Source organism: Nyctibius grandis, chromosome 2 (assembly GCF_013368605.1).
Source record: "Nyctibius grandis isolate bNycGra1 chromosome 2, bNycGra1.pri, whole genome shotgun sequence".
NCBI lineage: Eukaryota > Metazoa > Chordata > Aves > Nyctibiiformes > Nyctibiidae > Nyctibius > Nyctibius grandis.
Genome location: NC_090659.1, coordinates 123,870,931 through 123,891,471, shown reverse-complemented (window position 1 = coordinate 123,891,471; position 20,541 = coordinate 123,870,931). Strand labels below are relative to the sequence as shown.

Sequence of the window (20,541 nt, the reverse complement as noted above, 5' to 3'; positions counted from 1 at the left end):
CCCACTGCCGGGCGGTACCAGTCCCAGTTCCCAGTGACGATCCCAGTTCCGAGCTGGGTGGGGAGTTCCCATTCCCGCAGCCGGTTCCCACTCCCGGTGCCGGTCCCCAGTGCCAGTTCCCGGTCCCAGTGCCAGTTCCCGGTCCCAGTGCTGCTCCCCGCTCCCAGTGCCGGTGCCCAGCCCCGCTCCCGGTCCCACGCAGGCGCGGCGCCGGCGGCCGCTGCCCGCCCCGTCGGGGCGGTGCTTGGCGGGGGCGGGGGGAGGCGAAGCGCTGCGGGCAAAGCGGCGGCACCGGCCACCGGCAGTGGGGAACGGCACCGGGCAGGTAAGGAGACCCCCAGCCCCGGGGAGCAGGGGGGAGGCTTGTCCCTGCACCCCCCTCCCCGCTGCTGGTCCCTCCGTGGGGAGGCAGCTCCGCGCCCAGCCCCGGGGTCCAGCCGCCCCCTCGGGGGGATGCTCGGGGCACGTGTGGCTTTGGGGATGGGGGGCAGCTGCATCGCGGGGTGTGTGTGTGTGTGTGTAAGATAATTTTGGGGTCAAAAAAGCCAAAAACAGGCACTTGCCTCCTCCCCTGCGCTGCCTTGCGTGGGGCACGTTGCTGCGTGAGGTCTAGTTTTTGGGGATGCTGGAAGTGGGGGTGCTCAGGGCTGGGGCATCTGCAAGTCGCACCCTGGATGGTTAAAACCCAGCAGCTGGTCCCAGTCCGGGTTGTTTCTGCTGGCGGAGCCAAGCTGGACAGAAACTTTGAGCAGCGAGGCCTCGGCGCTGGGAGAGCAGGATTTCTGCGCCCGGGAAAAAAATCCTTGAGGTTTCGGTATTGTGCTTTGTTCTGGGTTTTTTTTGGGACAAACTCAAGGGCTTTTAGAAAGTCTCAAGGAAAGTTAAGGCGAGAGAGAGCTGCTGCCCCGCGGGCAGGCCAGGCTGCTGCTGGGGAGCAGGAGACTGGTGTCTTTTGGGGTTTCCAGGCAGAGATGTGAATCTGGATTTCCCGTATCCCGGGGGTGGGAGGCACCATCCCTTTCTCTCTTTCTTCCTGCGCTGAGAATGTTATTTTGGACCTGAGAAACCAGCCTGGTGCTTTCTAGTGGAGCGTGTCCCACTGGAAGTGGCTCTGGTCCTCTGTCCCTCGCCTCCCACTCTGGTAGCTGCCAGGTGAGCCCAGGCTGCTCGCCTGGCCCTGCAGATCCACCCATGTGTGATGCTTGGATTTATTGCTAATTATTTATTACCAATTACAGTTACATTTCTGCCTCGATGCTGCGTTAGCTCTGAGCTTGGTGAGGAGCGCGGGCAGACGTGGCGAGTGGAGATGGGAGCAGGGCAGTGGGCACGGCGGGTAGCGGAGGATGCTGTTACATCCTCAGCTGCTTTTCTTGCTGCATCCAGCAAGGACCATGCTGCAGACTTTCCCTGGGGCACCTTTCATCTCTATCCACTCTCTCATCTTAGGGGGCTCAGATCCCCCTCCCAGTCTCAGACTTGGTGTTATACTGGGGCAAGGGCAACACAGGATCCCTGCAGCTGCATCTCCCACCCCACGCTCTGCACATGGGTGGTGGGTAGCCCAAGGTGGATGCTGAGAGCCTGGCTGGCCATGCTGCTTGGGGTAGGAGTGAATTGAGGAGGGGAAAGCTTATGGATGCAGGTGAGAGCAGGTAGCAGCTGTTGGGAGCATCCTTGGGGCTGCAGGAACCAGGGAGGGGGAAAAGCAGCAGAGCCAGGCATGGATGGAGGAGCTGGGGTCTGATCCAGGGTGTAGCTCCTACTCGGTGCAACATCTTGCTGCAGGCACATCTGTCCTGGTGCGATCCATTTCCCCTCTGCCCTTCCTGGGAACATCATCTGCACCCTACTTATTTAAGCAATTCTTTAACGTGAGTTGGCTGGGGCTCAGCTCCAGCCCATGAGCCAGGCAGCAGGGTTGTAAAACCCCAGAGGGACTCATGGACACTCTTTGAGAGACCCTCCACCCTTGGGAGCTGGATGTGAGGTCTTAATCCCCCCCCTTGCACCGAGTGCATGTGTACAAACGCTGCTGCGTGCGTGGGAGCTGACTTGCTCAGTGCCTGGTGCTTGCCAGGAGCCGTGTGCCAGAATTTGTTGGGAAAAACTTTCTCATTGGCAGCAGAGTTGAGGATCAAGGCACCAGGGAAAGGAAAAGCAGGTTCTGAGGGAGGCAGCGGGGCTTGCTGCAGCAGGCCCTTCTCAGAGTGGGGATCAAGCCCCTTTGTCATGTCCTAGGGACACCCCGTGTGACACGCAGAAGCAATAATCCTGTCTGCAGTGCGGTGACACATAAAAAAGGGGCAAAGTGACATGACCAAGGCACTTGGGAGGTTTGTGGTAGTCCAACCCTGCTCTCTGCCACCAGCCCCTCATCCTTGCCAGTTCTGGCTAGAAAAGACTTAGGTGAGGCCCCGACATGGCCACGAGCCCAGCAAAACCCCTGCTCAGCTGCTGTCTCCCCCCTCTGCATTGTCTGTTCAAGGGAGCTCTTTCAGCCGGTGATGGATGCCCGTGGAGAACTACCATGGGCATCCTCAAGGTCCCCCAGGGTGGAGAGAGGTGGAAACCCAGGACTGTTACCAAAGGGGGCTATGTTGGACTGACCTGTAGCTTTGATATCATTTTGAGGGAAAGAAGGTACCACAGGTCTCCTTTATCTGGACTTGATGGGGCTTCTACATGCTTAGTGCATGTGGGAGTATGTCCGTGGAGAAGACTTCTGCTGGGGGCTAGGGGAGGTGGCAAAGGGCACCGCCGGACACATTAACCCCACACAGGAGAGCTTAAATCTGTTTAAAGCCTTTAAGGGAACATCTGAGCTCATTCTCATCTTTCATGCCAAGATTCGCCTGCAAAACCAAGCCGAGAGGCACCATCTGTACGGGGTGGATGAGATGCTCGGCCAGAGGGAACCGGCTCACCTCGAGGATGAGTTGCAGGGTGTGGGGATGTCCCCTAGGACGTATGTCAGGGGTGCTGTATGGCTGGGCTTTGTGCTATGTTTGGAGGTTGAATCGTGTTGGGATGGACAAGACTGGGGGTTCGGGGCTGGTTTGGTCAGGGGTGGGTCTGGGAGGGTTGCGGAAAGGCCGAGGGGAACCAGGCAGGCAAAGGGTGTTGGTGGGACAAGGGTATGGAAGAGTTAACGAGGAAGGACTGGGCTCTGAGATCTGGTGCTGGAGAGGGATTAACTCAGCCTGGAGCAGGTGCAGGAAAACAGGGCTGGGAGGCTGATCAGAGGGATGGAGAGCTATTATAGGGGAGGCTATAAAAGCCCAGCAGAACAAAGGCGGAGAGGGGATGTGCTTGCTGCCTATAAATACATCCAAGGGGTGAACACCAGGGAGGCAGAAGAGCTATTGAAACTGGAGGACAGAGTTGGTGCGGGGACAAATGGGTGTGAATTCATTCAGTTCAGCTTGGGAGGCTTATCTAGAGGCTCTGCAACTGCATCCCATCCGAGGAGGGTAGGGGAGTGTTAATTAGGGCACATCACCTCTCTTCTAAGGTGCTTGACTGGGATATGAAGAGGATTTAGGGCTTGTGGAGGTAGAAGGCCAGCACTCTCTGCCCTGGTATCTCCTTTGGGAAGGGCTGTGTTGGCCGAGCAGGTCTCTCCACCAGACCAGGCATGAAGCAGATGAAGCCCAGCGATATCACCGAGCTAATTTTTCTCTTTGATTATGCCTCAGAAAAAAAAAAAATAAAATCCAGCTCTGCCTTCGCTGGTCGCTGCACAGATTAATAACGAAGCATCGATGCTTTAAGGCAGCTTTGGATCTGATCCCAAGAGGAGATTTAGACAGCGTTTGTGCTGACATATGATGATATTAAGGTGCATCCTCTCAATCTGCTCACGCTTGTGCATTCATTACCGGCTAATTTTGGCCGGTCCAGAGGAGCCAAGACTCCTCTCCTAACATTTACTCCAAGCAGGGCAGCAGCAAGTTAAGATAGAATCATAGAATCGTTTTGGTTGGAAAGGACCTTTAAGATCATCAAGTCCAACTGTTAACCCAGCACTGCCAAGCCCACCACTAACCCATGTCCCTCAGCACCACATCTACACATCTTTCAAATCCCTCCAGGGATGGTGATTCCACCACTGCCCTGGGCAGCCTGTTCCGGTGCCTGACAACCCTTTCGGTGAAGACATTTTCCCTGATCTCCAATCTAAACCTCCCCTGGCACAACTTGAGGCCATTTCCTCTCGTCCTATCGCTTGATACCTGGGAGAAGATACTGACCCCCACCTCGCTACACCCTCCTTTCAGGCAGTTGTAGAGAGCAAGAAGGTCTCCCCTCAGCCTCCTTTTCTCCAGACTAAACACCGCCAGGTCCCTCAGCCACTCCTCATCACACTTGTGCTCCAGACCCTTCACCAGCTTCGTTGCCCTTCTCTGGACTCGCTCCAGCACCTCAAGGTCTTTCTTGTAATGAGGGGCCCAAAACTGAACACAGGATTCAAGCAAATGAGAAGGATGCAGCTGTGCCTTGAGGGCTCAGGCACACTCCCTCCTCCTCCTCACTGATGTCTAGATGTGTCAGCTCCTTTCTCTGCAGATGTCCGGAGGTGAAACCTCTTCCATACTTGCAGGAAGGTTTCAGCCCGTAGAGAGGCATCCCTTATCCTTTGTTCATGCCGTGGTGTCATGGGGCACACTCGGGTACCGTTTATTTGCTGGCATCTTCATGCCTGAGCCTCCGTCTGCTCTTCTGAGCTGCTTGTGGAGCACGAAGGCTCAATGACGGGCTTGCGTTGACCTGCTTTGGGCTAGGTGGTGTTCCTCCATCTCCTGGCCCTGCAGGCAGCATTGCAGATGGGGAATGAGGTGCAGCAATTAATCCAGTTACTCTGGCTCTGCTCACTTCCAGTTGATTACCCGGGGAGAAAAGCCCAGGCTCTGGGCACTGCAGAAAATGGACACAGACCCATTGGCTTCACGGGGGCTGCTTTTTTCACCAGTCAAGCATCTGTCTGGCTGTGACATTAACCCTTCCCCTGCTCTTAGCACTGTGGAGCCTCTTTATCCATGGGTTATTCCTGCTAAATTGGCTTATGCTGTAGGAGAGACCTCCATTCTGGTGCCTTAATATAGGGATAACTTCTTGAGGTCATGGTGGAAATAGGAACAGTTGCCATCGAGTTTTTCACCCCGTCTGGGAAAAAATCCTTTCTGCTCCGCGCTCTGGGACCAGGGAGGTTTCAACAGCTCTTGCCTTTCTGCACTGTGTGTTAGTTTTCAGCCAATACTGCAGATCTTCATGCTCTGGGGATGCTCCTGTGCTGGAGACGTGACAGATGATACCCCTGCAAAGCCGTGCTGGGAGCTGGTGGGGTTTGCAGCGTGCAGGTTGGAGAACAGGCTCCTTTGGGCCTGATCCAGCCCTTCAGAGGGGGCTGGGCTGAGCTCCTCACCCCCCCTCTCTGCTCGTGCATCCCGTTGGCAGCTTTCATGTGCTCTAGGGGGTATGTCCCAATTCAGGAACACTTCACTGCATTTTACCTTAAAATACTCTTCTGGCACAGAAAAGCACTCCTTGCCCTTTGGTTTGTCCTTGTGCGAAAATGACCAGTTTTGGTCTTCCCACCGTCCATCTGAGCATCATCTCTGCTCTCTCGTGTCCTGCAGTTTCAATCAGTCGTGAACATAGGTTAAGGGGAGAGAGGACTACAAAGCATCCCAACCACCTTACCTCTGCGAGGCTGGAAACCTTAATGGGGAGCTCTGAAATGATACGTGGGAGAGGGCTGCTTCTCCCCACCGTGCAGGGACCTCCTAAGCTTATCGGGCAAATTGTCTCCTTGGCTGGCTGCAGCTCAATGCTCTCCTCAAATGAGGGAGGCTGCAGCCCTGGTTTATTCCTTCAAGGTTTATCCTGTATAAACCTTGGCCATATCTGGCCATAACTAATCAAACAAGACTGCGGCAGCCCACGGCACAGCTACGCTTCTCCCATCACGTAATATTGTGTTCTACAGAGTTACAACATGACAGGCAGCAAGTCTCTAATCTCTGGGTGAAAAGGGCAAGGCTCCAGCTCTGCTCCTGCCTGGCCTTCCCTTAAACCAAGATGCTTTCCCCCATGGTGCTTTTGTTGGTTTTGCTGGTTTGTTTTTTTTTGTTCTATCTCCAGATAAATCATACAGTGAATCCCCTGAGTGAGAAAATACATCCCTCCCTGGCAGTGAGCACCCTCTGTCCCAGCTAACGTTGCATTTATAGAGTCACAGAATGGTTTGGTTTGGGAGGGGCCTTAAAGATCGTTGGCTCCAACCCCCTGCCACGGGCAGGGACACCTTCCTCTAGACCAGGTTGCTCAAAGCCCCATCCAACCTGGCCTTCAACACTGACAGGGAGCGGGCAGCCACAGCTTCTCTGGGCAACCTGGGCCAGTGTCTCATCAACCTCACAGGAAAGAATTTCTTCCTAATATCTCATCTCAATCTCCCCTCTTTCAGTTTAAAACCATTCCCCCTCACCCTGTCACTCCACGCCCTTGTAAAAAGCCCCTCTCCAGCTTTCCTGTAGCCCCTTCAGGTACTGGAAGGTGCTAGAAGGTCTCCCCAGAGCCTTCTCTTCTCCAGGATGAACAGCCCCAACTCTCTCAGCCTGTCTCCATAGCAGAGGTGCTCCAGCCCTCTGATCATCTTCGTGGCCTCCTCTGGACTCGCTCCAACAGCTCCATGTCCTTCTTCTGTTGGGGGCCCAGAGCTGGACACAGCACTGCAGGGGGGGTATCAGGAGAGCGGAGCAGAGGGGCAGCATCCCCTCCCTCGCCCTGCTGGCCACGCTGCTGGGGATGCAGCCCAGGACACGGTTGGCTTTCCAGGCTGCCAGCACACGTTGCTGGCTCATGGTGAGCTTCTCATCACCCATCACCCCCAAGTCCTTCTCCTCAGGGCTGCTCTCAATAACTTCTCAATTTCTACTTGTTTGAGGTTCCCTGCCTCCTTGGTGCAGGATGCAGATGGCTCTGGTTGACTCCATCCCTTCCCAGCCTGTCCTGAGCTGTTCCACCATTGCCCCCAGTCCCTGTATGGAGAAGGAAGCAGGCCTGTTTGTTGCTCAGGGTTTGGGGTTGGTTTGGTTTATTGTTTGCAAACCACACCCTGGTAAGCAAGAGCTTCCTACAAAGTACTTGCACGCTTGCTGCTCCGAGAGCCTTGCAGAGCTGGTCCTACCAGTGGCCTGAGCGTGTGTAAGTACTATAAGGACTGCTCCGGGGTGATTAAGGGAGGTGATTTCTCTGCCGAGCGAAGGGAAATCTTCCACTGGTAAAAGCTGCAGCTGCAAACTCTGCTTTTGCAGAGCCAGGCCACCCGCTGCTGCGTGGGCGATGGAAGGGGATGGTGTCTGTTGGCTGCTTGCCCAGCAAGTCTTGCCTTCGGCTGCCTGGCAGGTCTTCACGCAGGAGCAGGAGAGCAGGGATTTATTGCGTCTAACGCGGGGCTGTGGCCGGGGCTGCAGCAGGTTTCTGTCCCGTTCGGGGAAGTGAAACTCTTCCCCGTGTCACGGGGTGCGTCTCATACAGACCCTGTGACTCGCTGCTCCGGCTCAGGGCTGCTGCAGCGTGAGGGTATCTAAAGAGGTACAGAGCAAGGACTTCCAGCAGGATACCTGCTGGGAGGGCAGGCAGGGGCTTAATCCCTGTCCAGGAGCTGCTGCCCTCCAGCCCTGCTCTGTGCTCAGCCCGTGCTCTCCCACTCGCTATTAACCATGCGGTAATAACGTACCCTGAGCCACCTCCTGCCCTGAGCCACCTCCTGCCCTGAGCCACCTCCTGCAGACCAGCCAGTGCCCGTTCCAGCTTTGGGCAGAGTTTCCAGACAGACATGGGAGTGGTGACAGATATTTTTGCTGGGGTGAGAGCAGGGGCGATGGATCCTGCTGTTGGACATGGTGTCAGGAGCAAGCATCATCCATGCTGGGCTGCAGCAGAGCAAGAAAACCTGTAGCCCTGGGTGGTGTTGGTGTTATGGTGTGATCTGGGCTGAAGCTGCAGGAGGGATGCTTTGGGTCAGCTGGAGGGACAAACAGCACAGCTAGTCCAGGAGGGACCATCTTGTAGGACAAGAGGAAATGGCCTCAAGTTGTGCCAGGGAAGGTTTAGACTGGAGATCAGGGAAAATGTCTTCACCGAAAGGGTTGTCAAGCACTGGAACAGGCTGCCCAGGGCAGTGGTGGAGTCCCCATCCCTGGAGGGATTTAAAAGCTGTGTAGATGTGGTACTGAGGGACATGGGTTAGTGGTGGCCTTGGCAGTGCTGCGTTAATGGTTGGACTTGATGATGTTAAAGGTCCTTTCCAACCAAAATGATTCTATGATTCTATGATTCTATCCAGTTGCCTCAGTTCAGTCTCCTACGGAGTAGCTGCAGCCCTGTTATCTCTTCTGCTCCTTGGGCACGCGTCTCCACATCTTTTGAAGCTCAATTGCTTTAATTATCCCAGAGGCTGCAGAAGCTATTGAAGGCAGAGCGTTTGCATGGAGACGTGCTGCATTTTATCTGTGCTCATGATGAGTTTTCGGAATGAATTTTCCGATTACCCAAAGCTCTTAACGAAGCATCTCTGTGACCCATAATGCCCAAGAAAAAGGCTCTCTAGGCTACCTCAAGCGATGCCCTGTGACTCTTCTGTCCTTCCATCTAGCCACGTCACAGAGGTATGCGTCTGTATTTAGACCATAATTTTTTTGGCCCAGCTGGCATGAAAACCAGTGTGAGTGTATTGATGTGGTGCAAGGCTTCCAGTGAGGTCAGTGTGACCAGATTTAAAAGAAGCTGGTCCAGACAGTCAATTAGAAGCCCTGAATAAATAATAGAAATACACGTTCGGTCCATTCCTACAAGGATAGCATTATTTTTTTATTTTTTTTTTATTTTTAATACAAAAAGTGATCAAAATGGACGGTGAGAAGGGCACAGAGCCCCCGTTACCTCGTGGGGCAGCTGGTCTGCGTTCAACGCGATGCATGTGTGGGGTGACAGCCCTCTTGGGATAAGGAAGGCCCATGTGGCTAGACAACCACAGATGGAGGTGGCTCGATTCTGCATGCACGACTCTGCTCTTCCTAGGCTGTATTTCTCTGATGCCTGAAAGCTTGCTCTTGTGTGAGCCATGCCATGTTTGAACATAGACCTTGCTAGATGATACCAGCCCCATGTCCCTGTGCTACTCCATCCCAGTTTGGGCTGCTGTATATAAACCCCGGGGAGCCCTGGAGAAGGTTCCTGCTGTCAGCAAGGTTTTGTTGGGAAGCTCCAGGGCTCCTGAGTGAGCTCAGGAGTGTTTCGTTGTTGCTGGTGCTCTGTGCTGCTCCTTGCAATTATTAACCAGGGTCATGGCCAGGGTGCTGGGGCATGGATGGTTAGTGGCGCTTGGCTATCTCCAGGGGCTGGGCATTGGCAGAGCCTATTAATTTACCTTTCAGTGCTTCTCCTGCAACCTCTGCTGATCTACGAGGGTTTTTAACCCTGCTGTGGCCTGCAAGCCTAATGTAGAATCATAGAATCACAGAGTGGTTTGGGCTGGAAGGGACCTTAAAGATCATCTAGTTCCAACCCCCCTGCCATGGGCAGGGACACCTTCCACTAGACCGGGTTGCTCCAAGCCCCATCCAGCCTGGCCTTGAACACTGACAGGGAGGGGCAGCCACAGCTTCTCTGGGCAACCCGGGCCAGTGTCTCACCACCCTCACAGTAAAGAATTTCTTCCTAAGATCTCATCTAAATCTCCCCTCTTTCAGTTTAAAACTTGTTACTCCTGCCTGTGCTAGGATGCCTTCAGACATGTGTCCTGGTCCCATTTGACCTTACTGTCTGTGTTGAGCAGAAGGGCCGGTCAGGCTGGTGCCACAAACGCATTTTGTGTGCAACGCTCTTGCCAGGCAGAGCTTGCTGCCGATGCAAGGTTATGAGGGTGTTTACGGTGCAGGGCTGCCCTTTCTTCCTGCAGCTCTAACACCAACTCTGTTTGCAAACGGTGACTCATAGCTGCAAGGAATGAGGAACTCCCGAGGCCAAAGGCGTCCCAGTGTGAGTTATCCAAGCGAAAGGGAGCTCCTGGCCATCACACCCAGAATCACAGAATCAATCAGGTTGGAAGAGCCCTCTGGGATCATCGAGTCCAACCATTGCCCTGACACCACCATGTCAACTAGACCATGGCACTGAGTGCCATGTCCAGTCTTTTCTTAAACGCATCCAGAGATGGTGACTCCACCACCTCCCTGGGCAGCCCCTTCCAATGGCTAATGACCCTTGCTGAGAAGAAATTCTTCCTAATGTCTAACCTGAACCACCCATCTGGCTCCTGCAGGAGATGCGTATCCAAGGATGCCCAGACCCTCCTGTTAACCCCAGCCTTCCCAGGAGAAAGCAGACTGAATGCTGCACCTCCATGCAAACCCATCACTCCCTTCTCAGCTTGTCGGGGTCTGCTCATGGGTGTGAGGTGCCGGTGCATGGGGTGGCGACTGATGCTCCCATCGGTTGCAAACCTCTGAGCTTTGGGTTTGCTTTTTCCTTGCCCGTGGTGTTTGCCTGGTGCTCACGTGGCCCCATGCCTTGGGGGAGAGCAGAAGGAGAGTTACACTGACTGGCTGTGTCTCTCCCTGTGCTGTCTCGTTGCTGTTAAGGAAACAGAGGAAATAATAAAGCAAGCATGATAAAAATCACTGTGCGTTGCCGGAAACAGCCTCCACATGTGACATCTTATCTTCAGTTGATTTTGTTCAGATGTTGCCAGCCAGGCTTGCTTTGGTGATACGGAGTCACTTGAACGAGCTTTCTGCTAGGATGAGTGACCCTGGCCCCTTCCCTGGCTGTGCCTCAAATGCACTTTTAAATGAAAGATTGCTTTTTTTCTTGAGCTTTTTTTGCAGTAATAGCCAGCTGTTAGACAGCACCTTCCTCTGTAGGTCTCAGAATGCTTTGCAGAAGGGACCAAGATCCCTGCAGATGGAGAGTGATGCTTTTTCCCACTCCATAAAGGAGGAGGAGGAGTTATCACCAGGGAGCATTTGCCATACTTAATGTGCTTGCAAAAAGCCCTACCAATGCAGTGGGTTTACTCACAGCCCTTATCCCCATCAGGATTTTTCTGAGACTAAATCCAAAACACCGAGATTTTGAGAGGGGATGGCTTGTCCCCATGTGCATGCACACAGGATGAACCCTCTCACTGAAAGGTGCTGTGTTCAGGTGTCCGGATTCAGACCCCAGCTGAGCTGCAGCAAATCACTGACAAAAATCAGAGCTTAATATAAATATAAATGAGAACAAAAATGGTTGTTTCACCTTTAGCCTAGTGGAGTTTTTAGCTCTTAGATGAGAAGAAGGTCCTCCTCCCCCTCTACTCTACCCTGATGAGACCTCACCTGGAGTATTGCGTTCAGTTCTGGGCTCGCCAATTGAAGAGGGACAGAGATCTACTGGAGAGAGTCCAACGGAGGGCTCTGAGGATGTTTAAGGGACTGGAACACCTGCCTGATAAGGAAAGGTTGAGAGACCTGGGGCTTTTCAGTGTGGAGAAGAGAAGACTGAGAGGGGATCTGATTAATGTGTATAAATAGATGAGGGCTGGGTATCAAGAGGAAAGGGGCAACCTCTTTTCACTTGTGCCCTGCGATAGGACAAGGGGTGATGGATGCAAGCTAGAGCACAGGAAGTTCAACCTCGACATGAGGAAGAACTTCTTTCCTGTAAGGGTTACAGAGCACTGGAACAGGCTCCCCAGAGAGGTTGTGGAGTCTCCTTCTCTGGAGACTTTCAAGACCCATCTGGATGCGTTCCTGTGTGACCTGCCCTAGATTGGTCCTGCTTTGGTGGGGGGTTGGACTCGATGATCTCCAGAGGTCCCTTCCAACCCCTAACATTCTATGATTCTGTGAATAGAGAAACTACCAGGTAAAGTGGGAGAAATAAAGGCCAGAAAGGAACATTCAGTCTTCTCTTCTTCAGCAGTTTTGTTTCAGCAAGTAACTGCTGCAGGTGCTCAGTAATTTGCATTTTGGCTAAAGCAGCTACTCTGGAAAGACATCCAGCTCTGCTCAGAAACATCTGGAGATGAACTACCTATGACTTCCTATAGGAATTAGCTCCCCTGGTTAACCGCAGTCAGTTTGAAAGGAAATGATGTCTTGTTTTCTCATTTTCATCAGTGTGGCTTCACCTTCCAGTCCTTGGGGACGTTGCTAATGCAGGGTGCTACGTGATCCTGCTGGCTCTGGGCCATGCCACTTCGAGTCCACAGCAGAGCTATGGTAGATGCACAGCTGGGAGCAGGAAAGGGCTTTGGGAATGCAGCTCAGACCTGCCTGTGGACCACATGCTGCTGCTCCTGGTGGACTTTCAATGGGACCGTCACTTTGTAGCCCATGACTTGAGGCTTTTTTGTTCATAGAGATGTTGGCTAAGAGGTGTGGAGCAGTTATCTTGTGTTTTGTGTAGAGACTGATTCATGGTTCAACTGCATCTTCCCTGGGTCATGGAGAAAGGATGTATAAAGCTGTTCTTGTGTTGGCAGCGTTTCCTTGGCTAAGCCGGACTTTTGTGTTGGTAGGCAGGAAGGCAACCCCAGTGTTGTCCCATGTCTGTCACCCAAGAAGGCTGGAAAAAAAATGATTTAAATAAAATTTTTAGAAAGAAGCTGGCTGCTCTGAACACCCTGCTATTGGGCTTCAGTGTTGTAGGTTGGCCCCGTAAGACTGCACCTGGCTGGGGCTTGAGCAACCACATGCCTGGTGCCTACGTTGTCTTCTCCTTGGCCGATCCTATGCCTCTGCAATGTGATATCAAAGATACCTCCTATTCATTTAGAGCAGAGCTGGAGAACACGGGCCAGCAGATCCCATCCCTGAAGGACAAGGTGTTTTGTGTGACCTAGAGGCAGACAACTATAGGATCTGCAAGCAAGGAGCCCTTTGCTCCTGGCTGGGGTACAGCCTTGCGATAACACAAGCATGGTGAGCCCGTGCCAGCTAGCCGTGGTACAGGAGCCTCTGAGCTGGCAGGGAAGGAGAGGAAGCAGTTTGTGGGGGAGGAAGGAAGAGACTTTCAGCGAGTGTTTGCTACTGGCCAACGCAAGCAGTTTCAATCCTTCTCCCCACTGCAGCGCTCGGAGCCGTGATCGTTACCAGCTGGCAGGAGCTGGAACGCCTGGACGATGCTGGAGATGGAAAGGGGGAGTCCACAACACCCCTGAGTCATAAGTCTGGCTCAGTCCTCCAGCAAAATAGTTTCCTGTTTAACTCCTCTGTGGCTGGGCTGAGGTTGGGCTCAGACCACTGTTTCCAAAAATTCAGCTCTGCTATGAGTTGTGAGTGTAGATTCCCCTCCCTGCTCACACGCAAACACGTGCACATGCAGGGTTGTAATTTCGGACCAGGCATGAAAACGCCCAGTTCTTGTGCTCCTGGAGCGTCCTGTGCTTGGTGCAAGAAGGCAGAGAGTAATTAGACAGCTCTTGAGCATTTTAATGTGGCAGATCTGAAGTTCAGCCTGGTGAGCATGAAATGCTGCAAATTAGAGGGACTAATGAATTTTAACACTGCCCGAAGAACATTCCCCCCACCCCTTCCTTCTAATTATTTTACAAGGTTTTTTTTTTAAAAAAATGATCCTGGACAGCATCCTTTCTCATTCTGCTTGGCATTTCCTTTGCAACTCAAATCCATCTCCACCCTCTCATGCGAGAGCAGCCCCGCAGCGAGGATGGATGGCTATAGAGGTGACAGTCACCATGGGGTGGGATAGCAGGGCAAGGAGTTGGCCCTTTTCCCCCAGGCAAACTTGTGAGGCAAAAAGTCTGGAGCTCCTTGGCCGAGAGGACCACAGTCATGTTCTCATAGGGGTGGACATTGCCCAGGGCATCTCGTGGAATTTGGCATTGTAAGAGTGATTGGAAAATGCAGCTCCAAGCTGTCACTGCAGAGCTGCCGGGGAGGAGCAGTAATTTTATGAATGAGCGGCCAAGTGCCAGCCCTCAGCCACAGGACAGGCTGTGGGGCGGCATCTAGCATCTCCTGCGTCAAACCCGTAACTCCTGCCTTAACTCGAGCATGGCTTTTAGAAAGGCACCAGACCTCCCTCCCCACCTCTCCAGGCTCTCTTCCTAAACCTTGCTGGTTCTGTCTGCACAACCTCCCATGGAAATGTCCTTTCCCATCTGTCAGCCCAGTTCGTGCACCAGTCACAGGATCACAGAATCAATCAGGTTGGAAGAGACCTCTGGGATCATCGAGTCCAACTGTTGCCCTGACACCACCATGGCAACTAGACCATGGCACTAAGTACCATGTCCAGTCTTTTCTTAAACACCTTCAGAGGTGGTGACTCCACCACCTCCCTGGGCAGCCCCTTCCAATGTCTAATGACCCTTGCTGAGAAGAAATTCTTCCTAATGTCCAACCTGAACCTCCCCTGGCGAAGCTTGAGGCTGTGTCCTCTTGTCCTATCGCTAGTTGCCTGGGAGAAGAGGCCGACTCCCACTCCGCTACAGCCTCCCTTCAGGTAGTTGTAGACTGCACTAAGGTCACCTCTGAGCCTCCTCTTCTCCAGGCTAAACAATCCCTGCTCCCTCAGCTGTTCCTCATAGGTCAGACCCTCCAGACCCTTCCCCAGCTTGGTCGCCCTCCTCTGGACTCGCTCCAACACCTCAACATCTTTCTTGAAGTGCGGGGCCCAGAACTCGACAACTGGACAGTCCAAGCAATTCATCTTGCATCTCAGTTAACAGCAGCACCCTGCTCTCTCAGCCCCTTGTATTTGTGCAGAAGGCAGCTGCCAACCATCCTTTCACAGCACTGCTGCTCTGCCTGTGTCTCTCTGCAGCAGTGAATGCTGTCACTGTTGAAGTCCTGCCTGACCGTCACTCGACGGGAGCTCATTCACTGCCGAGATGTCCCCACAACCTCCCTAGGGATATCTCCCCTGTCCTTCACCCCCTTCCTCTGCTGGAGACCTGGAAGCTAGCTCGGTCTCCGGCCCTCTTAGCAGGGTGGCTGCATGTTTTCACTGCTGGGTGCATTCCCTGACTGCTCAGTGAGGCTGTCTGCTTTTCTACAAGGAGTAAACGAAGATGCTCAGAGAGCTGGAGCACCTCTGCTATGGAGACAGGCTGAGAGAGTCCGGGCTGTTCAGCCTGGAGAAGAGAAGGCTCCAGGGAGACCTTCTAGCACCTTCCAGTACCTGAAGGGGCTACAGGAAAGCTGGAGAGGGACTTTTTACAAGGGCAAGTAGTGACAGGACGAGGGGGAATGGTTTTAAACTGAAAGAGAGGAGATTTAGATGAGATATTAGGAAGAAATTCTTGCCTGTGAGGGTGGTGAGACACTGGCCCAGGTTGCCCAGAGAAGCTGTGGCTGCCCCCTCCGTGGCAGTGTTCAAGGCCAGGTTGGATGGGACTTGGAGCAACCTGGTCTAGTGGAAAGGTGTCCCTGCCCGTGGCAGGGGGTTGGAACTAGATGGTCTTTAAGGTCCCTTCCAACCCAAACCATTCTATGATTCTATGATAAATTTGGTGTATTATTCAGGTTTTGATATCGGGCCGTTTATTTTTAAGGCTTTTTGGAGGGCAGGTGATGCACTTGGGCCTCTTCATAGCATCTGGGAACCGGCCCTGATGCCAAGGGGACAATCTCGTGAGCATCACTATAAGCCCATTATACCACAGCACCTCAATGCACTGCTGAGCTGCCTCCAGAGGCCCCTGTGCGAATTAATACCTTTTTAACTGGCCCCACGCAGACAGAGTCCTAGCAGGTCATACAGCACACCGAAGGCAGAGCTGCTCTCCCTGTCTTTGGCCTGCAAGCCAAGATGTTGTAAAATCATAGAATGGTTTGGGTTGGAAGGGACCTTTAAAGGTCATTTACTCCAACCCCCCCTGCGATGAACAGGGATGTTTTTATAGTTACAAACTAGAAAATCCCAAATCCACATTCCTGGAGGATCATTGCTGAATGCTGACTATATGTTCTTCCTCCACATCAGGGACATGGGAGTAGAGAGACACTGGGGTAGGTGGGTTGTTGGCCATCCAGTGCCAATGGTCTCCTTATGGGAGATGCATCTACCTGTTGTGCCAGTCCATCCTGTGCAGTCCACCCAGGGTGGTGCCTCTCATGCAGTTCAGATCACGTTTAATTAAAGGCCTAATTGCCCGTTTGCACAGTTATATGCAGTCGCTGCATCTCAGGGCGTGGGGCTGGGACATGCTGGGTGATTTGGAGAGAGGTGGGTGGCTGACACAAAGCACCCCACAAGCTGCTTTAGTAACTGATCCTCAGCAGCAGAGACCTGTAGAGCAGCCAACAAGGGGGTTATTTTGGATTCACTTAAGCTTTGAGTGATGAGCACTTGTGCTGCTAATCAGGCTGATAAATACCATCAGTTAAAACCTACACTTCGCTCTTCTGCTTTGCAGAAGTGAAGTGTTTTCATCTCTCCCAGACCAGGGGAGGCTGGCTGGGTGAGTGATGCTCTTGGAGGATTGCTCTGGTCATCACGAGCATTGGTTTAGCTCTCAAACACCTACTCTCCCTCAGCTAATCCTAGCGATTCATTAACGAGGGATGTGACACTGCTCCTAAATTGATGCCCAACTGTAAATGATCATATAATCCCTGGGATGTGGGATGTTTACAGATCAGCTGCTTCCAATTAGCCTTTATGGCCATTTCCTTGGCAATTTTAAGCATCTGTGGATGTTCACAATAAGAGTATAGTTTCTATATATCTCACTGGGAGTGATGGTTTAGGCCAGCTTGTTGGATGTGTCTGTGAAGGGTATGGGATACCCTTCATTTTACCATGGGTGGTGTTGGAGACTGCAGCTGGGATTCTGTGGCACACAAAACCCCATTTCTTTAGGAAATCAGAGTAGAGAGGTTAGGTATTGGTTAGGGATATGGTTTAGTGGTGGACTTGGTAGTGTTAGGTTAATGGTTGGACTCGATGATCTTAAAGGTCCTTTCCAACCAAAATAATTCTATTCTATGATTCTAGATGTTTCCAGATTAGGGTCACTAATGGTCAATGGTCTGAAAAGGACATCCCGTTTTGGGGAGAGAAGAATTGTACATGGTTGTTATAAATAAATACAGAGAAACTGTAGGGAAGGAGCTTTGGAAGAAGCTCTGTGATTTAGTAAAGGGGAACAACACAGAGCACTCGCTTCCCTCGTACCTGCTGTGGGACCAAGATGACTCGACCTGCGGGGTGGAGGGATGAGGACCTGACCAAAGTGGTTGGTACGCAGTGACCAAATGGCAGGGGTGATGGAGAGGTGCTACGCTCTCTCTGGGGGGCATTTAGGCAACAGTTTCCTGCTGTCTTCTGTATTGCTAAATTCACGTCTTTGCCCTGGAAGCTAGACGCTTGTCAAGACAGAATAATTAATGCAGAAACATGTGGCGCTCTGCCAAGAGGCCTTTTTTTTTAATTAAAAACAGATCTGATAAAGTCTACTGAGAAACTGGAGTCTCTGCTGAAATTATGAGATGTGTGTCCGTGATTCAGTGCTGCATGGTGAGGGTGCTCTGGGTAGGGCTCAGCTGCCATAAAACCTGTGTAGAGCCAGCTGCAGGGGATGTCTTCTCCTCCTCTGCCTCCAAGGGCTGTGTTTTTCCCAAATGAGTTACGAATTCACTAAAAGGCAGGACACCAGTTATCGTCTCCTACTGTGCCTGTTTTGGTGGTGTTCGGCCAGCTCTGGGAGCAGTGGAAGTCCCATGTCCAGGGGATCTGCAAGGTACTCTTGAGCTTTGAGGAGTCATCCATCTCTCCTCCTTTGGATGCAAGATTTTCCCTATCTATCTGTTTAAATTGGTGATGGAGCACACTGATATCTCCTAGAGTTAGCCAGAGGTGCTTCATGGGACTATAAATGCGGGGTCTAGCGACGTAGGACAGCCAGATCTGGGGGAAGGCAGAGAGAGAGGCTGGGTGGTTGTCTCCAGCCACAATGTCTTGGTCCTGCCACCCAGGTGCTGTGGGGGAGAATCAGGTGTCCTTGGCCAGACCCTGCCCCGTCTCATTCCCACTCTGCCTGTCCTCCCAGGGCCGGTGGGGAAGGATGTTTTCCTCTGTGAAGCCATACGAGAACCAGCGCTACGCCTCCCTGAAGAAGGAGTGTCAGAGGCGGAAGCAGCTCTTTGAGGACCCGCTTTTCCCCGCCAACGACGACTCACTCTTCTACAAGTCAAGGATCCAGGGCATCCAGTGGAAGCGGCCAAAAGTAAGTGCACCCTTGCCCCTTGACACCACTTTCCACCATCTCCGCTCTCAGGCATCCCTGAAAATACCCAGCACATCCTTCACCAAGAGTGCCAAGCCCCAGCTGACATCTCCTCTCCCCAGCAGGGTTTATTTGCCCAGGCTTGGCATCATGAGCCTCTGGGATGCCAGGGAGACCTGCTGCACCCAGGTCCGGGCTGTTCTGCCCCCAGTGAGACCCAGGAGCAAAGGAGGCTTCTCTGTGACTCAGTTTCCCCATGCATAAAACAAAGAGATGGTTTTCAGCCAGGTTGGTCTTGGCTACTCGTTAAGCCTGGTGGGTCCAGCACAGCAAAGGGTTATCTCTGAATGCTCTTGGTGGTCCATTTAGAAAGGGAAAAGAAGATAAGCTTTGGGTAGGTGAAGTGTGTTTTGGGTCTTTGGGAGGTAGGTGGTCTAATCCATCCTTCCTCTTATGTGCAAAACCGGTGTCTTCTGCATGTCCTCTGCAAAAAGAACTCTGCGTGTCCTCCACACTGCTGTGTCTGGCATGGAGACACGTTGTGGGAGGCTGGGGGTAACGTTGCCTGTCCCCAGTGCTGCCTGTCCCCCTTCTGCTGTCCTCAGTCCCTGCCCAAAAGATGCACATCTGGGCCTGAGGGCACTACGTCTTGGGGAATTTGTATGCCCTGGTACGGCCATCTGCTTTGGGGTTGACCATGAGGCCGCTTCTCTGACTGCCATGAAATACAAGGCGTCCCAGGGAGCGACGATAAGTGCGATTGGGGAGAGGCAGTATCGCAGCATCTCAACACCTGGGTCTCCTTCCTTCCCTGAGGGAGGAGCAGCCCTCGCTGCCCAACCCGTGCTGTTTCACACGCAGCTTGGTGGCATTTCAGCGTCGCAGGGTCGCCTGAGCTGCCGTTGTCCTCCTCGCCCCCGCCGGCAGCCCAGAAGATCAGCTGGCCTTTCGCGAGACAGTGCTGTGTCTGTCTGTGTGAGGGCAGTCGGGGGGGGGGAGAACAAAAAGGCTTTGTGTGATGGGAGGGATGGAGCTGAAGTGACCCTTTATGTGTGGCACGAGGGGATAAGCCCCCCCAGCATCCCACTGGGCTCCTCGTGGGAGGAGGTCTGGCTTCTCTCTGCCCTGCCTTGGGCTTTTCTATGCCGTCTCTGTCTGGGTGTGGGGTTTGTGCAAGGCTCTGCACGCGTTTTAGCTTATTCCCTTTGTCTGCTGGAGTGGAAAGATGCTCTGTGCACAGCTGCCTTCTGAAGACAGGGCTCACCATGGTTTGGGTTCATTGTGGAGGAGAACATGAAAACCCCTTGCGTGTCCCACATATAGGTGATGCCCAAGACTTTCTAACCAACTTTCTTTGGGACGAAAGGGTAAGGATGTATTTGCCGCCCCCGTGCTGTTTTGCATTAGACATTAGAAATGCTTCCTAATGTCCAACCTGAACCTCCCCTGGCGAAGCTTGAGGCTGTGTCCTCTTGTCCTATCGCTAGTTGCCTGGGAGAAGAGGCCGACTCCCACTCCACTACAACCTCCCTTCAGGTCATTGTAGACTGCAATAAGGTCACCTCTGAGCCTCCTCTTCTCCAGGCTAAACAACCCCAGCTCCCTCAGCCGTTCCTCATAGGTCATACCCTACAGACCCTTCACCAGCTTGGTCGCCCTCCTCTGGACTCGCTCACAGAATCACAGAATCACAGAATGGTTACGGGTTGGAAGGGACCTCTGGAGATCATCTAGTCCAACCCTCTGCCAAAGCAGGGTCACCCAGAGCACGTTGCACAGAGTTGCGTCCAGGCAGGTTTTGAATATCTCCAGAGAAGGAGACTCCCCACCCTCCCTGGGCAGCCTGTACCCAGCTCACATTTGATTCTTGTTTAGAAAAAAACAGAGTGATACTCCCAGCTTTTGGCAAGTGCTGTTTTGGGGAGTTCCTGACCCAAAAATGGAGTCTGCCAGTCCCGGGGACACTGTCTGCAGGGAGAGGGGATGGTGTGTACACACCTCTGTTATCTCAGGGCCGTGGCCGTGGTTTGTTTTGGAGAGTTTCAGCTGTAACTGCATGATAACACGCCAGAGCTCATCATGCCTCAGGCTTTGCTGTGAGAGCAGAGTGGGTGGAGAGTGGAAATAGATGGCATCAGCTATTAAAAACAACTGTTTGCTTTCTCAGAAAGGCTGTCGCTTGTGATCTAGGCAGAGAAGTGATACGTAGGAGCTAACTTTTTCAGGCAAGGCACTTGCATGGCAAGAGTAACTGCAGTGAACTCAATGGGGTAGTGGGAATGAGCTTTGCC

General features: G+C 52.8%; 1 protein-coding gene across 1 annotated transcript in view; it reads left to right on the top strand.

Annotated features, from left to right (window-relative positions):
• The first annotated feature begins 263 nt into the window (after nucleotides 1-263).
• Nucleotides 264-20,541, top strand: part of CAPN5 (calpain 5) — a 63,014-nt gene continuing 42,736 nt past the window's right edge. Inside the window, exons 1-2 of the mRNA XM_068417621.1 lie at nucleotides 264-325; nucleotides 18,074-18,250. Coding sequence (XP_068273722.1) covers nucleotides 18,089-18,250 — 162 coding nt within the window. The 5' untranslated portion in view covers nucleotides 264-325; nucleotides 18,074-18,088. The remainder of the gene's footprint in view (nucleotides 326-18,073; nucleotides 18,251-20,541) is intronic.